The sequence below is a fragment of the Motacilla alba genome, chromosome 25, assembly GCF_015832195.1.
Source record: "Motacilla alba alba isolate MOTALB_02 chromosome 25, Motacilla_alba_V1.0_pri, whole genome shotgun sequence".
In the NCBI taxonomy this organism is placed as follows: Eukaryota; Metazoa; Chordata; class Aves; order Passeriformes; family Motacillidae; genus Motacilla; species Motacilla alba.
Window position 1 is genome coordinate 206,334 of NC_052040.1, and position 22,969 is coordinate 229,302.

General features: G+C 56.2%; 2 protein-coding genes across 3 annotated transcripts in view; one reads left to right on the forward strand and one right to left on the reverse strand.

Moving 5' to 3' along the window:
• Positions 1 to 1,587: 1,587 nt before the first annotated feature.
• NCSTN (nicastrin) lies at positions 1,588 to 20,356 on the reverse strand. Its single transcript, XM_038161984.1, has 17 exons — positions 20,184 to 20,356; positions 18,424 to 18,528; positions 17,466 to 17,589; positions 16,376 to 16,494; positions 14,465 to 14,610; positions 12,027 to 12,180; positions 10,854 to 10,963; positions 10,248 to 10,400; positions 9,484 to 9,588; positions 8,873 to 8,950; positions 8,264 to 8,433; positions 6,767 to 6,869; positions 6,133 to 6,228; positions 5,320 to 5,407; positions 4,343 to 4,494; positions 3,520 to 3,732; positions 1,588 to 2,313 (listed from the first exon to the last, which is right to left on the reverse strand). Exons 1-17 carry the CDS (start codon positions 20,314 to 20,316, stop codon positions 2,197 to 2,199), a joined length of 2,166 nt encoding a protein of 721 aa, XP_038017912.1. The 5' UTR covers positions 20,317 to 20,356; the 3' UTR covers positions 1,588 to 2,196.
• A 9-nt stretch (positions 20,357 to 20,365) lies between these two features.
• COPA (COPI coat complex subunit alpha) overlaps positions 20,366 to 22,969 on the forward strand; it is a 34,137-nt gene continuing 31,533 nt past the window's right edge. Inside the window, exons 1-3 of one of the 2 annotated variants that reach the window (XM_038161980.1) lie at positions 20,366 to 20,483; positions 21,257 to 21,370; positions 22,281 to 22,354. In XM_038161980.1, the coding sequence (XP_038017908.1) occupies positions 20,444 to 20,483; positions 21,257 to 21,370; positions 22,281 to 22,354 (228 nt within the window). In that variant the 5' untranslated portion in view covers positions 20,366 to 20,443. The remainder of the gene's footprint in view (positions 20,484 to 21,256; positions 21,371 to 22,280; positions 22,355 to 22,969) is intronic. The other variant, XM_038161979.1, reaches the window with a different exon arrangement.

A 22,969-nucleotide genomic window follows, 5' to 3' on the forward strand; every position in this document is an offset into this window, starting at 1 on the left:
GGCTCTGTCCCCGCTCTGTCCCCGCTGTCCCCGCTCCATCCCGGCTCTATCCCGGCTCTGTCCCCGCTCTGTCCCCGCTGTCCCCGCTCTATCCCGGCTCTATCCCGGATCTGTCCCCGCTCTGTCCCCGCTGTCCCCGCTCCATCCCGGCTCTATCCCGGCTCTGTCCCCGCTCTGTCCCCGCTCTGTCCCCTCTCTATCCCGGCTCTGTCCCCTCTCTATCCCGGCTCTGTCCCCGGTGTCCCCGGTGTCCCCGCTCTGTCCCCGCTCTGTCCCCGGTGTCCCCGCTCGCTGCCATGGCGCTGCTGGCGCTGCTGGCGCTGGCTCTGTCCCCGCCGCTGTCGCCAGCTGAGCCCCGCCTGTCGCCGCCCGCGGCTCCGGGGCCGTTCCGGGAGCAGCTGCGAGCGGCGGGCGGCGAGCCCGGGCGGGAGGGGCCGGGCTGGGGACGGGGACGGCAGAGGGGGACACGATGGGGACAGGAGAGGGGGACAGCGACGGGAGAGGGGGACACGATGGGGACAGGGACAGGAGACAGGGACAGCGACGGGAGAGGGGGACACGATGGGGACAGGAGAGGGGGACAGCGACGGCAGAGGGGGACACGATGGGGACAGGAGAGGGGGACAGCGACGGGAGATGGGGACAGCGATGGGGACAGGGACAGCGACGGGAGAGGGGGACAGGGACGGGAGAGGGGGACACGATGGGGACAGGGACAGGAGACAGGGACAGCGACGGGAGAGGGGGACACGATGGGGACAGGAGAGGGGGACAGCGACGGGAGATGGGGACAGCGATGGGGACAGCGACAGGAGAGGGGGACAGGGATGGGAGAGGGGGACACGATGGGGACAGGGACAGCGACGGGAGAAGGGGACAGCGATGGGAGAGGGGGACAGGGATGGGGACAGGGATGGGGACAAGGACAGGGATGGGAAATGGGGACGGGGACAGGAGATGGCACAGGGAATGCAAGGGGACAGAGCCTGGAGCGGCTCCCGGCGCAGCCGCATCCCAAATCCCACATCCCACATTCCCACCCCACATTCCCAACCCCCTCCCCGCCGCCCCGAGGGGATTTTTTGGGATCGTTCCCGGCCCCTCCCGCATCCATCATTCCCCATCCCGAATCCCACACCCCAGATCCACAGCCATCACCCCAATCCCACATTCCCAGCCCGAATCCCACATTCCCATCCCAAATCCTCATCCATCACCCCAATCCCACATTCCCAGCCCGAATCCCACATTCCCATCCCAAATCCTCATCCATCACCCCAATCCCACATTCCCAGCCCGAATCCCTCCCCGCCGCCCCGAGGGGATTTTTTTGGGATTGTTCCCGGCGCGGCCGCAGCTGAGGCCGCGGGCTCCGGGCGTGATTCCAGCCGGGAAGGAGCCGGGAATGGGCCGGGAAGGAGCCGGGAAGGGAAGGAGCCGGGAAGAAGCTCATTATCCCGAATTCCCGGCCATTATCCCAAATTTCCAGCCCATGATCCCAAATTCCCGGCCCACGATCCCTTTACCCACCCAATCCCAACCCCAAATCCCAAATTTCCCCGACCCCCTGGAAATAAAAAAGCTTCCTTGGGAATTCCATTGATTTATTTCCAATATTTACAAATCCCAGGGAAAAAAGGGAATTTTCCCATCGGGACATTCCCAGATCCCCCTCGAATTTCTCACAATTCCCAAAAATCCCCCTTTATCCTTCCTCCAGCGGGATTTTGGGAAAAGCTCCCGGGATCCAAGCGGGAATTCTGGGAATTTTCCACTCAGGGCATCAGATCCAAACGGGAATTTGGGGAATTTTTCCCCTCACAGGGCATCAATCTCACCTGAAATTCCGGGAATTTTCCCCCCCAGGGCACCGATCCCACCCAAAATTCTGGGAATTTTTCACTCAGCGCACCAATCCCACCTGGAAATTTGGGAATTCCGGGAATTTCCCACCCAGGGCATCAATCCCACCTGGAATTCCGGGAATTCTCCCCCCTGGATAGCGGATCCCACTTGGAATTCCAGGAATTTCCCCCCCCAGGGCACCGATCCCACCTGAAATTCGGGGAATTCCCCCCAGGGCACCGATCCCACCCGGAATTCTGGGGTTTCCCGGGAGCGCCCCCCTGCGTTCCCGGCTCCGGGGCGATTCCCTGCCGGCATTCCCGGGGTTTCTCCGGGAGCTCTCCCGGGATCTCAGTATCCCGAGGCGCCGGGCGCGGCCCCGAAGAGCAGCGAGGCCTTGGAGCTGACCAGGAAGGTGAGGAGCAGGGACACGAGCAGCACCAGCACCCCCAGCGCCAGCGTCAGCAGCTGCGGAACACCGGGAACACCGGGATATTGGGATTTGGGATATTGGGATATTGGGATATTGGGATATTGGGATATTGGGATTTGGGATATTGGGATATTGGGGATATTGGGATCTCCAGGGATCCCCGGGATGAAGGTGAGGAGCAGGGACACGAGCAGCACCAGCACCCCCAGGGCTAGAGTCAGCAGCTGCGGAACACCGGGAACACCGGGATATTGGGATTTGGGATATTGGGATATTGGGGATATGGGATATTGGGGATTTGGGATATTGGGATCTCCAGGGATCCCCGGGATGAAGGTGAGGAGCAGGGAGACGAGCAGCACCAGCACCCCCAGCGCCAGCGTCAGCAGCTGCGGAACACCGGGAGTCGGGATTTGGGATATTGGGATTTGGGATTTGGGATATTGGGATATTGGGGATTTGGGATATTGAGATATTGGGATCTCCAGGGATCCCCGGGATGAAGGTGAGGAGCAGGGACACGAGCAGCACCAGCACCCCCAGCGCCAGCGTCAGCAGCTGCGGAACACCGGGAACACCGGGAGTCGGGATGTTTGGGAATTTGGGAATTCAGGGATTTGGGATATTGGGAATTTGCGATATTGGGGATTTGGGATATTGGGGGTTTGGGATTCGGGATATTGGGGATTTGGGAATTGGGATTTGGGATATTGGGGATTTGGGACATAGGGAATTCAGGGATTTGGGCATTTGGGAATTTCATATATTTGAGGATTTGGGATATTTGGGGATTTGGGATCAACCCAGAGTCCCTCCCTGTCCCCCCCGTCTCCCTCCTGTGTCCCCGTGTCCCCTTGGTGTCCCTGTGTCCCGTGTCCCACCCATGTCCCCTGGGTATCCTCTGTGTGTCCCCCGGCTGTCCCCTGGGTGTCCCAGGGTGTCCCCTCTGTGTGTCCCTGTGTCCCCCGTGTGTCCCCTGAGTGTCCTTGAGTGTCCCTGGGTGTCCCTGGGTGTCCCTGTGTCCCCTGAGTGTCCCCTGTGTGTGTCCCAGTGTCCCCTTGGTGCCCATGTGTCCCTGTCCGTGTGTCCCCTCTCTGCGTCCCTGTGTCCCCGGCTGTCCCCTGAGTGTCCCCTGAGTATCCCCCGGGTGTCCCCTGAGTGTCCCTGAGTGTCCCTGGGTGTCCCTGGGTGTCCCTGTCCCAGTGTCCCCCGGGTGTCCCCGGCTGTCCCCTGGGCGTCACCTCCAGCTCCCTGCTGGCCACCAGGAAGATGCGCGCCCGGATGTCCTTCCAGCGGCTCTCGGTCCAGGTGGAGAATTCCCGGGAATCCCAGCGGCGCAGCTCGAAGGCGGGGGACAGCGCGGGGGACAGACGGACGCCGGAGCGCACGCAGCCGGGGACGCGCGCCGAGGAGTTGGGAGCCGGGGAGCCCTGCACCCACCAGTACTCGTAGAGCTGGAATCGGGAAAACAGCGGGAATGACGGCGGGAAAACAACGGGAATGAGAGCGGGGAAACAACGGGAATGACACAGGGAAAACAACGGGAATGACACAGGGAAAACAACGGGAATGAGAGTGGGAAAACAACGGGAATGACACAGGGAAAACAACGGGAATGACACAGGGAAAACAACGGGAATGACACCGGGAAAACAACGGGAATGACACCGGGAAAACAACGGGAATGACAGCGGGGAAACGGGAATGACACCGGGAAAACAACGGGAATGACACAGGGAAAACAACGGGAATGAGAGCAGGGAAACAACGGGAATGACACAGGGAAAACAACGGGAATGACAGCGGGGAAACGGGAATGACACAGGGAAAACAACGGGAATGACACCGGGAAAACGGGGATGAGAGCGGGAAAAATGGGAATGACACCAGGAAAATGGGAATTACACCGGGAAAATGGGAATTACACTGAGAAAACCCCAATCCCATGATCCCAATCCCATGATCCCGATCCCGGGTCACCTCAGGCAGCGTTCCCGGCTCCTTCCCGGGGCTCTGGCCCCAATCCCGTTATCCCAATCCCGTTATCCCGTTATCCCGGGTCACCTCGGGCAGCGTTCCGGGCTCCTTGCCGGGGCTCTGGCACTGCTCGCGGCTCAGGCTGACGCGGCTCCCGGTCAGGTTGCCCAGCACGGCCTGCAGCAGCTGCGTGGTGTTGGTGGGGCTGGAGACGGCCACGTAGTGCTGCGGGAACGGGCCTGGAACAGCGGGATTGGGAACGGGATTGGGAACGGGAAACACGGGAGACGGCCACGTAGTGCTGCGGGAACGGGCCTGGAAAAACGGGATTGGGAACGGGATTGGAACGGGATTGGAACGGGAAACACGGGAGACGGCCACGTAGTGCTGCGGGAACGGGCCTGGAAAAACGGGATTGGGAACGGGATTGGAACGGGAAACACGGGAGACGGCCACGTAGTGCTGCGGGAACGGGCCTGGAAAAACGGGATTGGGAACGGGATTGGAACGGGATTGGAACGGGAAACACGGGAGACGGCCACGTAGTGCTGCGGGAACGGGCCTGGAAAAACGGGAAAAATGGGAACAACGGGATTGGGAATGGGATTGGGAACGGGATTGGAACGGGAAACGTGGGAGACGGCCACGTAGTGCTGTGGGAACGGGCCTGGAACAACGGGAAAAACGGGATTGGGAACGGGATTGGAATGGGAAACACGGGAGACGGCCACGTAGTGCTGCGGGAACGGGCCTGGAACAACGGGAAAAACAACGGGATTGGGAACAGCGGGAAAAACAACGGGATTGGGAATGGGAATTCCATAGGAAAATGTGAAAAATGGGACTGGCAACGAGAATTCCAGCTGGGGAACAGGAAAAATGGGATTGGGAATGGGAATTCCAGCTGGGGAATCACAGCTGGAAAAACTGGGATTGGAGAGGGGAAAAATGGGAATTACAGGCAGGGAAAATGGGGATGGCAGCTCATGGGATTCCCAGCTGGAAAAGGGGAATTCCAGCCGGGAATCCCAGCGGGAGGAGCGGGGGCGGGGCTCTCTCCTCACCCAGGATTCCCTTCTGGTCGGGTTTGATCAGCGACTGGAACCAGGAGTTGTTGGAGTTGAGCAGGAACCCGTAGAGCAGCCGAGTGACCTGGGAAAACCCGGAATTCCATCAGGGAAAACCCCCGAATTCCATGAGGGAAAACCCCAGAATTCCATGAGGGAAAACCCCAGAATTCCATCAGGGAAAACCCTGGAGTTCCCTCAGGGAAAACCCCCGAATTCCATCAGGGAAAACCCTGGAATTCCATGAGGGAAAACCCCGGAGTTCCATCAGGGAAAACCCCGGAATTCCATCAGGGAAAACCCTGGAATTCCCTCATGGAAAAATCCCGGAATTCCATGAAGGAAAAGGGCCCCAGGGATGGGAGGGGCTCCCAGGAAAAATCCTGGAATTCCAGAAAAATTGGGAATTCTAGGAAAATTGAGAATTCTGATCCCAGGGAGAAAAAACAGGGATTCCAATTCCAGGGATTTCAATTCCAGGAATCCCGGCAAAATTGTGGATTGGAATTCCAGGAATTCCAGGAATATCAGGGATTATAATTCCAGGGATTTTTGGGGGTTCTGCCTCCAGGGATTTCAGCAATGAACGGGAATTCCAATTCCAGGAAATTGGGGATTCGAATCCCAGGGACTCCAGGAAAATTGGGAATTGCAGTAAAATTTGGAATTGCAGGAAAATTGGGAATTGCAGGGAAATTGGGGATGCCAGGCCGGCTGTGGATTCCCACTGCAGCATTCCCAGAAGAAATTCCCAGCATTCCCGGCAGGAATTCCCAGCATTCCCGGCAGCATTCCCGGAGGCATTCCTACCGTTCTGGGATCCGCCCGGATGCTCTCGGCGCCGGCGGCTCCCCCGGCCAGGGAGAACAGCGCCCGGGCCAGCAGCGTGGCCACCTCGGCCAGGGCCTGCAGCGGGAGCACAGCCGGGAATTATTCTGGGAATTCCGGGGATTCCCGGGAGAACGGCCGGCCCCGAGCTCCCCCATCCCTCCCGCCCGCGTTCCCGGCTCTTCCCTCCTCCCCCCGTTCCCAAATCCCTCGGGATTTATTCCCACCCCCCTTTTCCGACCCCAAATCCCTCCCGGCTCCTTCCCAGTTTTTCCCACCTTCTTCCCACCTTTTCCTTCTCCTGTTCCTGCCTGGATCCCAAATCCCAGGAATCCCAGATCCCAAAGTCTGGGAATCCCCCGGATCCCAAACCCCATAAATCCCCTGGATCCCAAGCCCCAGGAATTCCCGGAATTCCGCGGATCCCAAAGCTCCAGAATCCCCCTCTCCTGAGCCCCAGGAATTCCCGGAAATCCCGGAATCCCCCGTATCCCAAACCCCCGGAATCCCCCTCTCCCAGATCCCAGGAATTCCTGGAATTCCGCGGATCCCAAACCCCCGGAATCCCCCTCTCCCGGATCCCAGGAATTCCCGGAATTGCGGGCTCCCGCGGGACCTGGGCGGTGTCGGTGACGAACTCCAGCCGCTCCTCGGGGCTCAGCCCCTCGGGATAGCGCATCCCGATGCTCTCGGCCGTGTCGTAGATGCTCTGGAAGTACCTGGGAACAAAACCCGGGAAGAATCCGGGATGGCGCCGGAATTCCCGGCCCGGAGGGAAAAACCCCTGGAGGAGGGACAGGGAATTCCCAATTCCCGGGGTTAACGGGGAGGACTCGGAATTCCGAAGCTTCTCCCGATGAATTAACGAGGAGGGCTTGGAATTCCAAAGCTTCTCCCGAGGGATTTTCCAGGATTAACGAGGAGGGCTCGGAATTCCAAAGCTTTTCCCAAGGGATTAACGAGGAGGCTTTGGAATTCCGAAGCTTCTCCTGAGGGATTTTCCGGGATTAGCGAGGAGGGCTCGGAATTTGCCCTTCCTGCCTGGAATTCCAGGGATTTTCCAGGCTGCGGTTGGAATTCCGGAGCCCATCTCGTGAGCTGGGAGGGGAAAATTCCCAAAGGATGCAAGGAAAAGGTGGGAATTCCAAGGGGTTTTATTATCCGGCCGATCCCGGACAGAATTCCAAGGGAATTGCACATTCCCGGGAAAGCCGGGATGATCCCAAGGGCTCCCAGAGCAAGGATTTGGGCTTTTTGGGATTCCCACATTCCCGCCGCGGATCCGAGAATTCCTTTGGAAGAGGCAGACTGGGGTCACGGGGGGTGATCCCAAAAAAACCCCCCTGGAAGCGGAGAGGAAACGGCCGGGAAATAATTCCATGGAAAATTCCGGGAGCAGCCTCCGGAAGCGCAGCTGCGGCTCCGGCGCCTCCGGCTCCTGCCGGGCTCCGCGCCAGGAAGCCTCTCCCAAAAAAAGCTCGGGATTTTCTCTCGCCTGTCCGAGCGATTCCCTCCCGCTCTTCCGAGCATTCCCAGAATTCCCGCTGGGGGGTGGGGTTCCCACGGGAAGGGCCAAATCCCGCGGAACATCCCGGATTTTTGGGATGGGAAGGTGGGATCCTGCTGGAATTCCCAGATTTTACCTGTCCCAGAATTCCCAGAATCCCAGGATTTTCACCTGTTCCTGAACGCCTGGAATTCCCAGAATTCCAGGACTTTTACCTGTCTCAAAATTCCCAGATTTTGAACCTGTTCTGGAATTCCTGACATTCCCAGCATTCCCCGCCCCAGCATTCCTGGTGTTTCTGGCGTTCCCTGCCTCAGAATTCCTGTAATTCCCAGTTTTACCTGCCCCAGCATTCCCAGATTCCCGGTGTTCCCAGCCCCAGCATTCCCAGATTCCTGGCATTCCCAGATTCCCGGCGTTTCCTGCCCCAGCATTCCCAGATTCCTGGCATTCCCAGATTCCTGGCGTTCCCTGCCCCAGCACTCCCAGATTCCCAGCGTTCCCAGCATTCCCAGCGTTCCCGGCATTCCCAGATTCCCGCCATTCCCAGATTCCCGCCATTCCCGCCATTCCCAGCATTCCCAGATTCCCGGCGTTCCGGGTCACCTGTTGCGGAAGGCGCCGCGGTGGTCGCTCAGCACCACCCCCGGGATGCTCCGGGATCTCAGGAACCTCTGGAATGACGAGGGGGGGAGGGGCTGGGACACGCCCGGCTCCCGCAGGGAAACGTTGGAGCTGGAGCTGAAGTTGTGGAGCTTCTCCAGGAGAATCCGCACCTGGAAAAGCGGGAATTCCGGGAATGCCGAGGGGGGCTGGGACGCGGGGGCGGGGCGGGAATCCTGCTGGAAATCCCGGAGTTCTGGGTTGAAAAGCCACGGAAAAGGGAGCTTGGGATCAGCCCAGGGGGGTCCTTGGGATGGGATTCCCACCGGGAATGTGATCTGGATGGAATTCCCGGGAACTTGAAACGGATGGAATTCCCGGGAATTTGAAGCGGATGGAATTCCCACTGGGAATTTAGACTGGATGGAATTCCTGGGAATTTGGACTGGATGGAATTCCCACTGGGAATCTGAAATCTCGGATTTTGCTCAAAATATCCCAGGAATTGCGGCAGGGCTTGGAATTTTTGGGGAAAGGCTCCGAGTGGGATGGGGGCAGGGAATTGCCAGGGATTCTTTGGGATGGGGATCATTCCCGGCATTCCGGGCTCACCTGGGAATCCACGGACTGGTTCCGGCGGGAGACGGGATCCGTGTGCATCCAGAGCACGGAGTCGTTCCGCAGGGACACCTGGAAAACGGCCGGGGAACGGGAATTCCAGGGAAAATCAGGGCTGGCATGGGAATTCCAGGGAAAACTCAGGGAATCTTGGGGGAAACTCAGGGAATCCCAGGAAAACCTTGGGGAATTCCAAGGGAAACTCAGGGAATTCCAAGGAAAATTCAAGGAATCCCAGGGGAAACTCAAGGAATTCCAAGGAATGGTCAGGGAATTTCAGGGGAATTCCAAGGGAAACTCAGGGAATCTCAGGGGAAACTCGGGGAGTTCCAAGGAAAACTTGGGGACTTCCAAGGAAAACCTGGGGAATTCCAAGGAAAACTCAAGGAATCCTGGGGGAAACCCGGGGAATCTTGGGGAAAACTCGGGGAGTTCCAAGGAAAACTTGGGGAATTCCAAGGAAAACTCGGGGAATTCCAAAGAAAACTCAAGGAATCCTGGGGGAAACCCGGGGAATCTTGGGGAAAACTTGGGGAATCCAAGGAAAATTCAGGGAATCCCAGGGAATCTCGGGGAATCCCAAGGGAATCCCGCCGAGCTCCCACCTGTCCCAGCTCCAGGAAGGCGCCGATGTTTTCCAGGCGCAGCGGGAACTTGTCCTGCTCCATGTCGAACACCAGGCGGGAGCTGCCGATGTAATCAAAGGCCTCCTGGAAAACGCCCGGAACGCCGGGAATACGGGGTGGGAACGGGAATGGGGATGGGAAAGGGGATGGGAAACGGGGATGGGAAAAGGGGGAATGGGAATGGGAACGGGGAGGGGAATGGGGGATCGGAATGGGAACGGGAACGGGAATGGGAAATGGGGATGGGAAAAGGGGAAATGGGAATGGGGGAATGGGAATGGGAAGGAAAAGGGGACGGGAAATGGGAAAAGGGAATGGGAATGGGAATGGGAAAAGGGGGATGGGGATGGGAATGGGAAAGGGGAATGGGAATGGGGGAAAGGGGAAAGAAGGAAAAAGAGGGAAGGAAAATGGAAAAGGGAAAACAGGAAAGGGGAAAGGAAGGAAATACCAAGGAATGAACGGGAAAGAAACGGAAAAGATGGAAAGAGGATTTGGGGCTGGATCCCAAGGATCTGGGACTGGATCCCAGGATGGATCCCGAGGATCTGGGCCTGGATCCCAGGATGGATCCCGAGGATCTGGGGCCGGATCCCGGGATGGATCCCGAGGATCTGGGGCTGGATCCCGAGGATCTGGGGCTGGATCCTGGGGATTTGGGGCTGGATCCCGGGCTGGATCCCGAGGATCTGGGGCCGGATCCCGAGGCTCTGGGGCCGGATCCCGGGGAGCTCGGCTCTCACCCCCTGGAAGAAGACGAAGAGCACGTTCCTGGGGAGGCTCTGGGAGCCCGGGGCCGCCTGCAGGGCCTGCGCAGCCGCCAGCAGCGCCACGAAGGAGCCGACGGCCGCCTCGGCGCCCGGGGCCACGTTCCAGAAAAACGAGTGGCTGTCCACCTGGAAAAACACAGGGAAAATGGGAATGTTCCTGGAAAACCAGTGGCTGGAAGAACACAAGGAAAATGGGAATGTTCCAGGAAAACCAGTGGCTGTCCACCTGGGAAACAGGGAATGGGACAGGGAACATCCCTAAAGCACAATTTCCATGGGGTTTTCACGTAGATTTTTCCAGAATTTTCCCCACAATTTCCCCATGATTTCCCCAGGATTTTTCCCAGATTTTCCCAGGATTTTTCCCAGATTTTCCCCATGATTTTTCCTACGATTTTCCCCAGATTTTCCCAGAGATGTTCCCATGATTTCCCCATGATTTCCTCAGGATTTTTCCCACGATTTTTCCCATAATTTTTCCCAGATTTCCCCAGGATTTTTCCCAGATTTCCCCAGGATTTTCCCCATAATTTTTCCCATATTGTCCCATGATTTTTCCCAGTTTTCCCGGGCTCTCACCCTCGTGGCCGCCAGGATCACCTCCTGGCCGGGCTGCAGCCGCCCCGAGGCGTTGATGGGCTGCAGCGAGCTCCAGACGTTGTAATCCAGCAGGGGGTCACACACGATCTCTGGGGAGGGCAAAAATTCCAGAAATCGGGAAAAATCCAGGGAAAAAATGGAAAATCCTGCTAAAAACGGGGGAAATCCTGCTGAAAATGGGGGAAATCCTGCTGAAAATGGGATTTTTCTGGGAGTTTTTATGGGAAAAGGAAGGGATCTGTGAGATTCAGGGAGCTGCAGAGGTTGGAATTCCCAGGATTTCACCAGGATTCTCCCAGGATTTTCCCAAGTTTCGCCCGGGATTCTCCCAGGATTTTCTCCTGATTTTCCCAGGATATTCCCAGGATTTTCCAGGATTTCCCCCAGGTTTTCCCAGGATTTTCCTGCAAATTTTTGGTGATTTCCCTGTGTTTTCCCCACGATTCCCCCAGGATTTCCCTGCATTTTCCCTGGATTTTCCCAATATTCCCCCAGGATTCCCCTGCAAATTTTCGGCGATTTTCCTGGGATTTCCCCAGGATTCCCCAGGATTTCCCTGCATTTTTCCCAGGATTTCCCCAGGATTTGGGCTGCTGACCTGGGCTGATGCTGCAGCCCCTGTGCAGCCCCATTGCAGCCCCATTGCAGCAGTAATGCAGCTCCCGTGCAGCACGTACCTGGGTTGATGCTGAAGGCGCTCTGCAGCCCCCGTGCAGCCCCAGTGCACCCCAATGCAGCACGTACCTGGGTTGATGCTGAAGGCGCTCTGCAGCCCCCATGCAGCCCCAGTGCACCCCAATGCAGCACGTACCTGGGTTGATGCTGAAGGCGCTCTGCAGCCCCCGTGCAGCCCCACTGCACCCCCATGCAGCCCCATTGCACCCCAATGCAGCACTGACCTGGGTTGATGCTGAAGGCGCTCTGCAGCCCCATTGCACCCCAATGCAGCCCCCGTGCAGCACGTACCTGGGTTGATGCTGAAGGCGCTCTGCAGCCCCCGTGCAGCCCCATTGCACCCCAATGCAGCCCCATTGCACCCCACTGCAGCCCCATTGCACCCCACTGCAGCCCCATTGCACCCCACTGCAGCACGTACCTGGGTTGATGCTGAAGGCGCTCTGCAGCCCCATTGCACCCCAATGCAGCACTGACCTGGGTTGATGCTGAAGGCGCTCTGCAGCGAGCTGCGGCGCATGCAGGTGACGGTGCTGGCGGCGGCGTGCATGTGTGCCAGCAGCTGCATGGCGCACAGCGGGAAGCGCGGCGCCGCGCCCGGCGCCTCGGGCACGTTGTGGGCTCGGAAGCACTGCAGGGAACACGGAATCACAGGGTTGGAAGAGACCTTTGAGATCACCGAGTCCACGTCCCAACACCTCAACCAGATCACGGCACCCGGTGCCACATCCAGGCTGTTTTTAAACACATCCAGGGATGGTGACTCCACCACCTCCCCGGGCAGGTGATTCCAGTGTTTGCCCACTCTTTCTGTGGAAAACTTCCTCCTCAATCCCAGCCTGGATCTCCCTTGGCGCAGCTCGAGACTGCGTCCTCTTGTTCTGTCGCTGCCCGGACAAAGAGAGTGACCCCAGCTGAGCACAGCCACCCTTCAGGAGCTGCAGAGAGTGACAAGGTCACCTCTGAGTCCCCCCAGCTCAGCACAGCCACCCTTCAGGAGCTGCAGAGAGTGACAAGGTCACCCCTGAGTCCCCCCAGCTGAGCACAGCCACCCTTCAGGAGCTGCAGAGAGTGACAAGGTCACCCCTGAGTCCCCCCAGCTGAGCACAGCCACCCTTCAGGAGCTGCAGAGAGTGACAAGGTCACCCCTGAGTCCCCCCAGCTGAGCACAGCCCCCTTCAGGAGCTGCAGAGAGTGACAAGGTCACCTCTGAGTCTCCCCCAGCTCAGCACAGCACCCTTCAGGAGCTGCAGAGAGTGACAAGGTCACCCCTGAGTCTCCTTTTCTCCAGGCTGAGCACCCCCAGCTCCCTCAGCCGTTCCTCACAGGGCTTGTGCTCCCAGCCCCTCTCCAGCCTCCTCTGGATGTGCTCAAGCATCTCAACGTCCTTCCCAAACTGAGGGGCCGGAGCTGGACACAGCCCTCGAGGTGTGGCCACACCATTCCTCCCCTGGATGCTCTCCAGTGTCCCAGCGTCCTTCCCAAACTGAGGGGACAGAGCTGGACACAGCCCTCGAGGTGTGGCCTCACCAACGCCAGGTACAGGGGCAGAGTGACCTCCCTACTCCTCCCCTGGATGCTCTCCAGTGTCCCAACGTCCTTCCCAAACTGAGGGAACAGAGCTCCAAGGCTTGGCCTCACCAGTGCCGAGCACAGGGGCAGAGTGACCTCCCTGCTCCTGCTGGCCACATCATTCCTCCTCTGGATGCTCTCCAGTGTCCCAGCGTCCCTCCCAAACCGAGGGGACAGAGCTGGACACAGCCCTCGAGGTGTGGCCTCCCTGCTCCTCCTCTGGATGCTCTCCAGTGTCCCAGCGTCCCTCCCAAACCGAGGGGACAGAGCTGGACACAGCCCTCGAGGTGTGGCCTCCCTGCTCCTCCTCTGGATGCTCTCCAGTGTCCCAACGTCCTTCCCAAACTGGGGGGCCACAACTGGACACAGCCCTCGAGGTGTGGCCTCACCATTCCTCCCCTGGATGCTCTCCAGTGTCCCAACGTCCCTCCCAAACTGAGGGGACAGAGCTGGACACAGCCCTCGAGGTGTGGCCTCACCATTCCTCCCCTGGATGCTCTCCAGTGTCCCAGCGTCCTTCCCAAACTGAGGGGACAGAGCTGGACACAGCCCTCAGGGTGTGGCCTCACCAACGCCAGGTACAGGGGCAGAGTGACCTCCCTACTCCTCCTCTGGATGCTCTCCAGTGTCCCAACGTCCCTCCCAAACTGAGGGGACAGAGCTCCAAGGCTTGGCCTCACCAACGCCGAGCACAGGGGCAGAGTGCCCTCCCTGCTCCTGCTGGCCACACCATTCCTCCTCTGGATGCTCTCCAGTGTCCCAACGTCCTTCCCAAACTGAGGGGACAGAGCTGGACACAGCCCTCGAGGTGTGGCCTCCCTGCTCCTCCTCTGGATGCTCTCCAGTGTCCCAGCATCCCTCCCAAACCGAGGGGACAGAGCTGGACACAGCCCTCGAGGTGTGGCCTCACCAACGCCAGGTACAGGGGCAGAGTGCCCTCCCTGCTCCTGCTGGCCACACCATTCCTGATCCAGGCCAGGAGCCATTGGCCTTCTTGGCCACCCGGGCACGCTGCTGGCTCGTGTCCAGCCGGCTGTCACCATGTCCCTGTCCACCTGAGCACTGTGCAGCCACCCCGTCCCCAGGCTGTGACGTTGTCATTGTGGCCAAAGTGCAGGACTGGGCACTTGGGCTGAGTGAACTCCATCCCATTGGATTCTGCCCGTCCATCCAACCATTCCAAGCCCCTCTGACAGATCAACACACGCTCCCAGCTTGGTGTCACCTGCAAATTCACCCACGAAAGACTCCAAACCCTCCTCTGTGTCATCGATCAAAAAAGAAAATAAATCCTTAATGGTGTTTGTTGGAGGGTTTTTGGGCGGGAGGTTTTCCAGGGGCACCTCTTTGATGAGCCGGGTCTCGTTGGCGTCCTGCAGCAGGAAGATGGGGAAGGGGAAATCCTCGTAGCAGAGCCCCGAGCCGCCCGGGTTCCACTCGGAGCCGTTGCAGTGCGCGAACTGCGGCCCGTAGGAGTCGGAGTAAACGCCTGGGGACGGGGGAAAAACGGGGAAAAACGGTGAAAAACGGGAAAAAACGGTGAAAAATGGGGAAAAAACGGTGAAAAATGGGGAAAAAACGGTGAAAAATGGGGGAAAATGGGGAAAAACGGTGAAAAAACGGTGAAAAAACGGTGAAAAATGGGAAAAAACAAACAGGGAAAGAGCTGCGGCCCGTAGGAGTCGGAGTAAACCCCTGGGAAAATGGGGGGAAAACGGGGAAAAACGGTGAAAAATGGGGGAAAATGGGGAAAAATGGGGGAAAATGGGGAAAAATGGTGAAAAAACGGTGAAAAAACGGTGAAAAATGGGAAAAAACAAACAGGGAAAGAGCTGCGGCCCGTAGGAGTCGGAGTAAACCCCTGGGAAAATGGGGGAAACGGGGAAAAATGGTGAAAAACGGGGAAAAACGGTGAAAAATGGGAAAAAACAAACAGGGAAAGAGCTGCGGCCCGTAGGAGTCGGAGTAAATGCCTGGGAAAATGGGGGAAACGGGGAAAAACAGTGAAAAACGGGGAAAAACGGTGAAAAACGGGGAAAAACGGTGAAAAATGGGGGAAAATGGGGAAAAACGGTGAAAAAATGGTGAAAAAAAGGTGAAAAATGGGAAAAAACAAACAGGGAAAGAGCTGCGGCCCGTAGGAGTCGGAGTAAACCCCTGGGAAAATGGGGAAAAACGGGAAAAAACGGGGAAAAAATGGGGAAAAAACGGTGAAAAATGGGGAAAAACAAACAGGGAAAGAGCTGCGGCCCGTAGGAGTCGGAGTAAACGCCTGGGGATGGGGGAAAAACGGGGAAAAACGGTGAAAAATGGGGGAAAATGGGGAAAAACGGTGAAAAATGGTGAAAAAACGGTGAAAAAAACGGTGAAAAAACGGTGAAAAATGGGAAAAAACAAACAGGGAAAGAGCTGCGGCCCGTAGGAGTCGGAGTAAACCCCTGGGAAAATGGGGGGAAATGGGGAAAAACGGTGAAAAACGGGGGAAAAACGGTGAAAAATGGGGAAAAATGGGGGAAAATGGGGAAAAACAAACAGGGAAAGAGCTGCGGCCCGTAGGAGTCGGAGTAAACGCCTGGGAAAATGGGGGAAACGGGGAAAAACGGTGAAAAACGGGGAAAAAACGGTGAAAAATGGGGGAAAATGGGGAAAAACGGTGAAAAAATGGTGAAAAAACGGTGAAAAATGGGGAAAAATGGGAAAAAACAAACAGGGAAAGAGCTGCGGCCCATAGGAGTCGGAGTAAACCCCTGGGAAAATGGGGGAAAACGGGGAAAAACGGTGAAAAATGGGGAAAAGGGGAAAAAATGGGGGAAAATAGGGGGAAATGGTGAAAAAAACAGAGAAAAAAGGGAAAAAATGTGAAAAAATTGGGAAAATAGTGAAAAAAGGTGGAAAATGGGAAAAGTGAAAAAATGGGATAAAATGGGGAAAGACATGGGAAGAATGTGGGGGGAAATAGGAAAAAAGAGGGGAAACACCAAGAAAAAATGGGAGAAAAATGTGAAGAAATGGGGAAAAATGAGGAAAAAATGGGGGGAAACTGGTGTAAAATTGAAAAAAGCTGGGAAAAAACAGGGGGAAAAAATGGAATGAAAACAAGAAAAAATGGGAGAAAAACGGGAAGAGACAGGGAAAATTGAGGAAAAATTGGGGGGAAAAATGGGGAAAAACCAGGAAAAAAACATGGGGGAAATGGGAAAAAAAGGGGGGGGGAATGGGAAAAAGCAGAGGGAAAAGTTGGGAATTTTGCTCACCAAATCCATCGTTGGGACACTTCAACCCCGGGGAAAATCCCTGCGGAGGGGCGGGAGAGGCAGCGGCCACGGCCAGGCCCGAAATCCGGGAGTTTCCCTTCAGCTGCATCAAAATCTCCCTGGAAAAGGGGAAAAAGGGCTGGAATTTGGGATTTGTCCAGAAGGAAATGAAATTTGGGGATAAATTAAGGAAATGAAGGAAAAATCCCGGGATTTTTATCTTGGGAGGGCCCAAAATGGCGGAAAAACCGACAAGGCCCGAAATCCTGGAAGTTCCCCTCAGGTGCAGCAAAACCTCCCTGGAAATGGGGAAAAAGGGCTGGAATTTGGGATTTATCCAGAGAAATGTGAAATTTGGGGATAAATCAAAGGAATGAAGGAAAAATCTTGGGATTTTTATCTTGGGAGGGCCCAAAATGGCGGAAAAACCGACAAGGCCCGAAATCCTGGAAGTTCCCCTCAGGTGCAGCAAAACCTCCCTGGAAATGGGAAAAATGGGCTGGAATTTGGGATTTATCCAGAAAAAAAATTGAAATCCAGGGTTAAAACAAAGGAATGAAGGAAAAGGGGGTTTGCTCCCCAATTTTGGGGTTCCCCAAGAACCTGGAGAAGAGGATTTGATCCGGAATTTTGGGGCTCCCCATCCCCACCTGGAGAAGGGGATTTGGATCCCCAATTTTGGGGTTCCTCAACCTAAAGAACCCACCTGGAGAAAGGGGATTTGATCCCCAATTTTGGGGTTCCCCATCCCCACCTGGAGAAGGGGATTTGCTCCTGAATTTTGGGGCTCCCCATCCCAAAGAACCCACCTGGAAAAAGGGATTTGATCCCAAATTTTGGGGTTCCCCAAGAACCTGGAGAAGGGGATTTGCTCCCCAATTTTGGGGTTCCTCATCCCCACCTGGAGAAGGGGATTTGATCCTGAATTTTGGGGTTCCTCATCCCCACCTGGAGAAGGGGATTTGATCCTGAATTTTGGGGTTCCCCATCCCCACCTGGAGAAGGGGATTTGATCACAAATTTTGGGGCTCCCCGTCCCCACCTGGAAAAGGGCTTTGATGGGGAATTCTGGGGCTCCCCAGGATCCCACCTGGAGAAGAGGCTCCCGTCCAGCAGGACCATGTAGGGCGGGTTGGGGCCCTTGGACAGGGCCCACTCCAGGTCCTGCTCCTTCTCCACCACGTGGATCACGCCCGTGTCCCCGCTCAGCGAGGCTGGGGGGAAAAACGGGATCAGCCCCCCGGAATTCCGGGGAACGGCACCAAAACCCAGGGATTTCCATGGAAAAGCGGGGGAGCCGGGTAGGGGAAGGGCTGCGGGGTGGAAATGTGGGATTTGTCCCCCTCAGAATTCCCAAAATTCTCTGGAAAACCAGGGCAGAGAGCTGAGGGATTTAGGGAAGAGTTAATGGGGTGGGAATGTGGGATTTGTCCCCTCAGAATTCCAGGGAATGGCATTAAAAATCCAGGGATTTCCATGGAAAAGGAGGGCGGAAGGATGAGGGTTTTGGGGAAGAGTTACAGGGTGGAAATGTGGGATTTGTCCCCTCAGAATTCCCAAAATTCCCAGGAATTCCCAGCATTCCCAAATTCCCCGGATTCTCACACTGGCAGGGAGGCTCCCTCACACCCCCAGCATTCCCGGAATTCCCAAATTCCCAGAATTCCCAGGAATTCCCAGATTTCTCACACTGGCAGCTGATCTGGTGTGTGGCAGAATCCCTCAGACCCCTCTGGAATCCCCAGAATTCCCAGGAATTCCCGGATTTCTCACACTGGCAGGGGCGCTCCCTCACACCCCCGGCATTCCTGGAATTCCCAGCATTCCCAGATTCCCAGATTCCTGCTCACACTGGCAGCCGATCTGGTGCGTGGCAGAACCCCCCACACCCCCAGCATTCCCGGCATTCCCAGCATTCCCAGCATTCCCAGGATTGCTCACACTGGCAGCCGATCTGGTGCGTGGCGTTGAGCAGGCACAGCACCCCTCACACCCCCAGACCCCTCTGGAATTCCCGGAATTCCCGGATTCCCAGGATTTCTGCTCACACTGGCAGCCGATCTGGTGCGTGGCGTTGAGCAGGCGCACGCAGGGCGCCGTGTGGTTCAGGGCGATGTAAATCTTCCTGTGCACCGAGTTCCCCCGGCAGCAGCCTGGAAACAGCCGGGAAAACAGCCGGAAAAACAGCCGGAAAAACAGCGGGATCAACAGCCGGAAAAACAGCGGGAAAAACAGCGGGAAAAACAGCGGGATCAACAGCCGGAACAACAACCGGAAAAACAGCGGGAAAAACAGCGGGAAAAACAGCGGGAAAAACAGCCGGAACAACAACCGGAAAAACAACAGGATCGGGGACAGGAGCAACGGGATCAACAGCCGGAACAACAACTGGAAAAACAGCGGGAAAAACAGCGGGAAAAACAGCGGGATCAACAGCCGGAACAACAACCGGAAAAACAATGGGATCAGGGACGGGAGCAACAGGATCAACAGCCAGAAAAACAGCCGGAAAAACAGCCGGAACAACAACGGGATCAACAACCGGAACAACGGGAGCAACAGCCGGAAAAACAACCGGAAAAACAACGGGATCAGGGGCGGGAACAATGGGATCAACAGCCGGAAAAACAGCCGGAACAACAACGGGATCAACAACCGGAACGGGAGCAACAGCCGGAAAAACAACCGGAAAAACAACGGGATCAGGGACGGGAGCAACAGGATCAACAGCCGGAAAAACAGCCGGAACAACAACGGGATCAACAACCGGAACGGGAGCAACAGCCGGAACAACAACCGGAAAAACAAAGGGATCAGTGACCGGAAAAACAGCTGGAACAACGGGATCAACAGCCGGAAAAACAGCGGGATCAACAGCCGGAAAAACAACCGGAAAAACAACGGGATCAGGGACAGGAGCAACGGGATCAACAGCCAGAACAACAACCGGAACAACAATGGGATCAACAACGGGATCAGCGACCGGAACAACAACCGAAACAACCGGAGCAACAACCGGAACAACGGGATCAGGGACAGGAGCAACAGCCGGAAAAACAGCCGGAACAACGGGATCAACAACCGGAACAACAGCGGGATCAGTGAGGGGAACAACAACCGGAACAACGGGAGCAACAGCCGGAAAAACAACCGGAACAGCAATGGGATCAACAACGGGATCAACAACCGGAACAACCGGAGCAACGACGGGAACAACAGCTGGAACAACGGGATCAGCAATGGGAACAACAGCCGGAAAAACGGCCGGAACAACAACCGGAACAACAGCTGGAGCAACAACGGGATCAGGGACAGGAGCAACAGCCGGAAAAACAACCGGAACAACAATGGGATCAACAACGGGAACAACAACCGGAACAACAACGGGATCAACAACGGGAACAACAACCGGAACAACAACAGGATCAACGGCCGGAAAAACAACCAGAACAATGGGATCAACGATGGGAGCAACAACGGGAACAACAACCGGAGCAACAACCGGAGCAACAACCGGAGCAGGGACGGGAACAACAACCGGAGCAACAACCGGAGCAGGGACGGGAACAACAACGGGAACAACAACCGGAGCAACAACGGGAACAACGGGATCAAAACCTGGGAATGGGGCAGGGAAATGGGGGAAGAATCCCTTCCTGGGCTTTGAACCCCAAAGGGGCCAGGGGAACCCTAAAAGGGCTCATGGGGACCCCAAGAGGGGCCAGAGAGACCCCAAAAGTGTCCCCAGGAGGCCTCGCCCCCTCCGGACCCCCCGAACCACCCCTCCCTCCTCCCGCTCAGGCCTCACCCGCCGCCAGCGCGGCCAGGAGCAGCGCGCGGAGCATCCCCAGCGGACTCCGGGCCGTTCCCGTGGGATTCCAGGGCACCCCCGGGGAATCCCCGCCCGTTCCCGGGGAAGCCCGGCCCGGCCCCGCCGCCATCGCCGCCCGCGGCCGCTTCACTTCCGCCTTCCGCCGGAAGAGACGCGCGGGAAGCGGCGCCGCTTCCGGGGCGGCCCCGCGGTGCCGACGTGGAGGTTCCGGGTTGCGGCCGGGCCGGGCTGGAACCATGTTGACCAAATTCGAGACCAAATCGGCGCGGGTGAAAGGTGAAAAACCCCGGGGGAAGCGGGGGAAAAGCGGGAGGAAAGCGGGAGAAAAGCGGGAGAAGCCGGGGGGCAGGGAAGGGGGAATTTCCTGGGGGAGGGGGGATTCCATCATGGAGGGAGGGCAGAGGGGGATGGAGGATCCTGAGGGGATGAGGGGGGATCCAGGGCGGGTTTGGGGGCTGCCAGGGGGATCTGGGGTCTGACCCCATGGAGGATTTGGGATCTGCCAGGGGGGGATTTGGGATCTGAACCCAGGGGGGTTTGGGGTCTGAACCCAGGGGGCATTTGGGATCTGCCGGGGGGGGGTTTCCCCGCCTTTTCCCAGTTTTTTCCCCAGGTTTTTCCCAGTTTTTTTCCCCAACTTTTCCCAGCTTTTTCCCAGATTTTTCCCAGTTTTTCCTCAGGTTTTTTCCAGGTTTCCCCCACACTTTTCCCAGTTTTTTTCCCACGTCTTCCCCACACTTTCCCCATTTTCCCCCACCTTTTCCCAGTTTTTCTCCTGGTTTTCCCCAGATTTTCCCCAGTTTTTCCCCAGGTTTTTCCCAGGTTTTCCCCACACTTTTCCCATTTTTTCCCCAGTTTTTCCCCAGCTTTTTCCCAGATTTTCCCCAGATTTTTCCCACCCTTTTCCCATTTTTTTCCCACCTTTTCCCCAGTTTTTCCCCAGGTTTTTCCCCAGTTTTCCCCCACACTTCCCCCAGTTTTTCCCCAGTTTTCCCGCAGGTTTTCCAGGTTTCCCCCTCACTTTTCCCCCCCGTCCTGTCCCCCCCCAGGGCTGTCGTTCCACCCGAAGCGGCCGTGGGTGCTGAGCAGCCTCCACAACGGCGTCATCCAGCTCTGGGACTATCGCATGTGCACCCTGATCGACAAGTTCGACGAGCACGACGGTGAGAGGGGGGAAACGGGGGAAAAAACGGGAAAAATGGGGGAAAAACGGGGAAAAATGGGGGGAAAATGGGAAAAAACGGGGGGAAAATGGGGAAAAATGGGGGGAAATGGGGGGAAAACGGGGGGAAAATGGGAAAAAAAACGGAAAAAAACGGGGGGGGAAACGGAGGAAAAATGGGAAAAATGGGGGAAAAAAATGGGGAAAAAAACGGGGGGGAAAACGGGGAAAAATGGGGGAAAATGGGAAAAAAAGGGGGGGAAAACCGGGGGAAATGGGGAAAAACGGGGGGAAAATGTGGGGAAATGGGGGGAAAATGGGAAAAAAGGGGGAAAACGGGAAAAATGGGGGGGGAAATGGGAAAAAACGGGGGAAAAACGGGGGAAAAATGGGAAAAACGGAAAAAAAACAGGAAAAAATGGGGGGAAAATGGGGGAAAATAGGGGAAAATGGGGGAAAAATGGGAATAATCCGGGAAAAAAATGGGGAAAAAATGGAGTAAAAATGGGAGTAAATGGGAAAAATAGGGAAAAACAAAGAAAATGCCAGGAAAAATTCTGGGAAAAATCTAGGAAAAACCAGGAGAAATCTGGGAATTCCGGGGGTTCTGGGATCCCCTCGATCTGTGGTGCTTCTGGTTTTGGCTCCAGAGAGGAAAAAATTCCCAAAAATTTGGGGGAAAGTTCTCAGAAAAATTGGGGGAAAAATCCCCAAAATTTTGGGGAAAACTCCCAAAAATTTGAGGGAAAATTCTCAAAAAATTGAGAAAAAAAAAACCTCCAAAAATTTGGGAAAAAATCCCCAAAATTTGGGGAAAAATCCCAAAGATTTGGGGGGGAAATCCCCGGGAATTGGGCAGGAATTGCAGGGGAATTGCAGGGGAATTGCAGGAATTTGGGGTTTCTGTGCAGGGCCCGTGCGAGGCATCGACTTCCACAAGCAGCAGCCGCTCTTCGTGTCCGGGGGCGATGACTACAAGATCAAGGTCCAGTCCCCACTTCCTCCTTTTCCCCCCCATTTTTTCTTTGTTTTCTCCCTGATTTTCCTCTGAGTTTCCCCCCCTTTATCCCCCCATTTTTTTTCCCAATTTTCCCCCCATTTTTTTCCCATTTTTTCCTATTTTTTCCCATTTTTTTCCCATTTTTTTCTCATGTTTTTCTCATTTCTTCCCATTTTCCTCCATTTTTTCCCCATTTTTCCCCATTTTCTTTCCACTTTTTTGCCAATTTTTTCCCCTTTCTTTCCCCATTTTTTCTCTTTTTTCTATTTGTTCTCCCTTTTCCCCCCCATATTTCCCCCCCATTTCCCCCCCCACTTTTTCTCTATTTTTCCCCCCATTTCCCCCCATTTTTTCCTGGATTTCCCCCCCATTTCCCCCATTTTTCCCCATTTCCCCCCCATTTCCCCCCATTTTCCTCTATTTTTTCCCATTTTTCCCATTTTCCCCCCATTTTTCTTTCCCGTTTTTCCTATTTTTCCCATTTTCCCTTCATTTCCCCCCCATTTTTTCCCATTTTTCTCCCATTTTTTCCCCATTTTCTTTCCCCCTTTTTCCCCCATTTTCCCCCATTTTTCCCATTTTTTCTGCTATTTGTTGTGG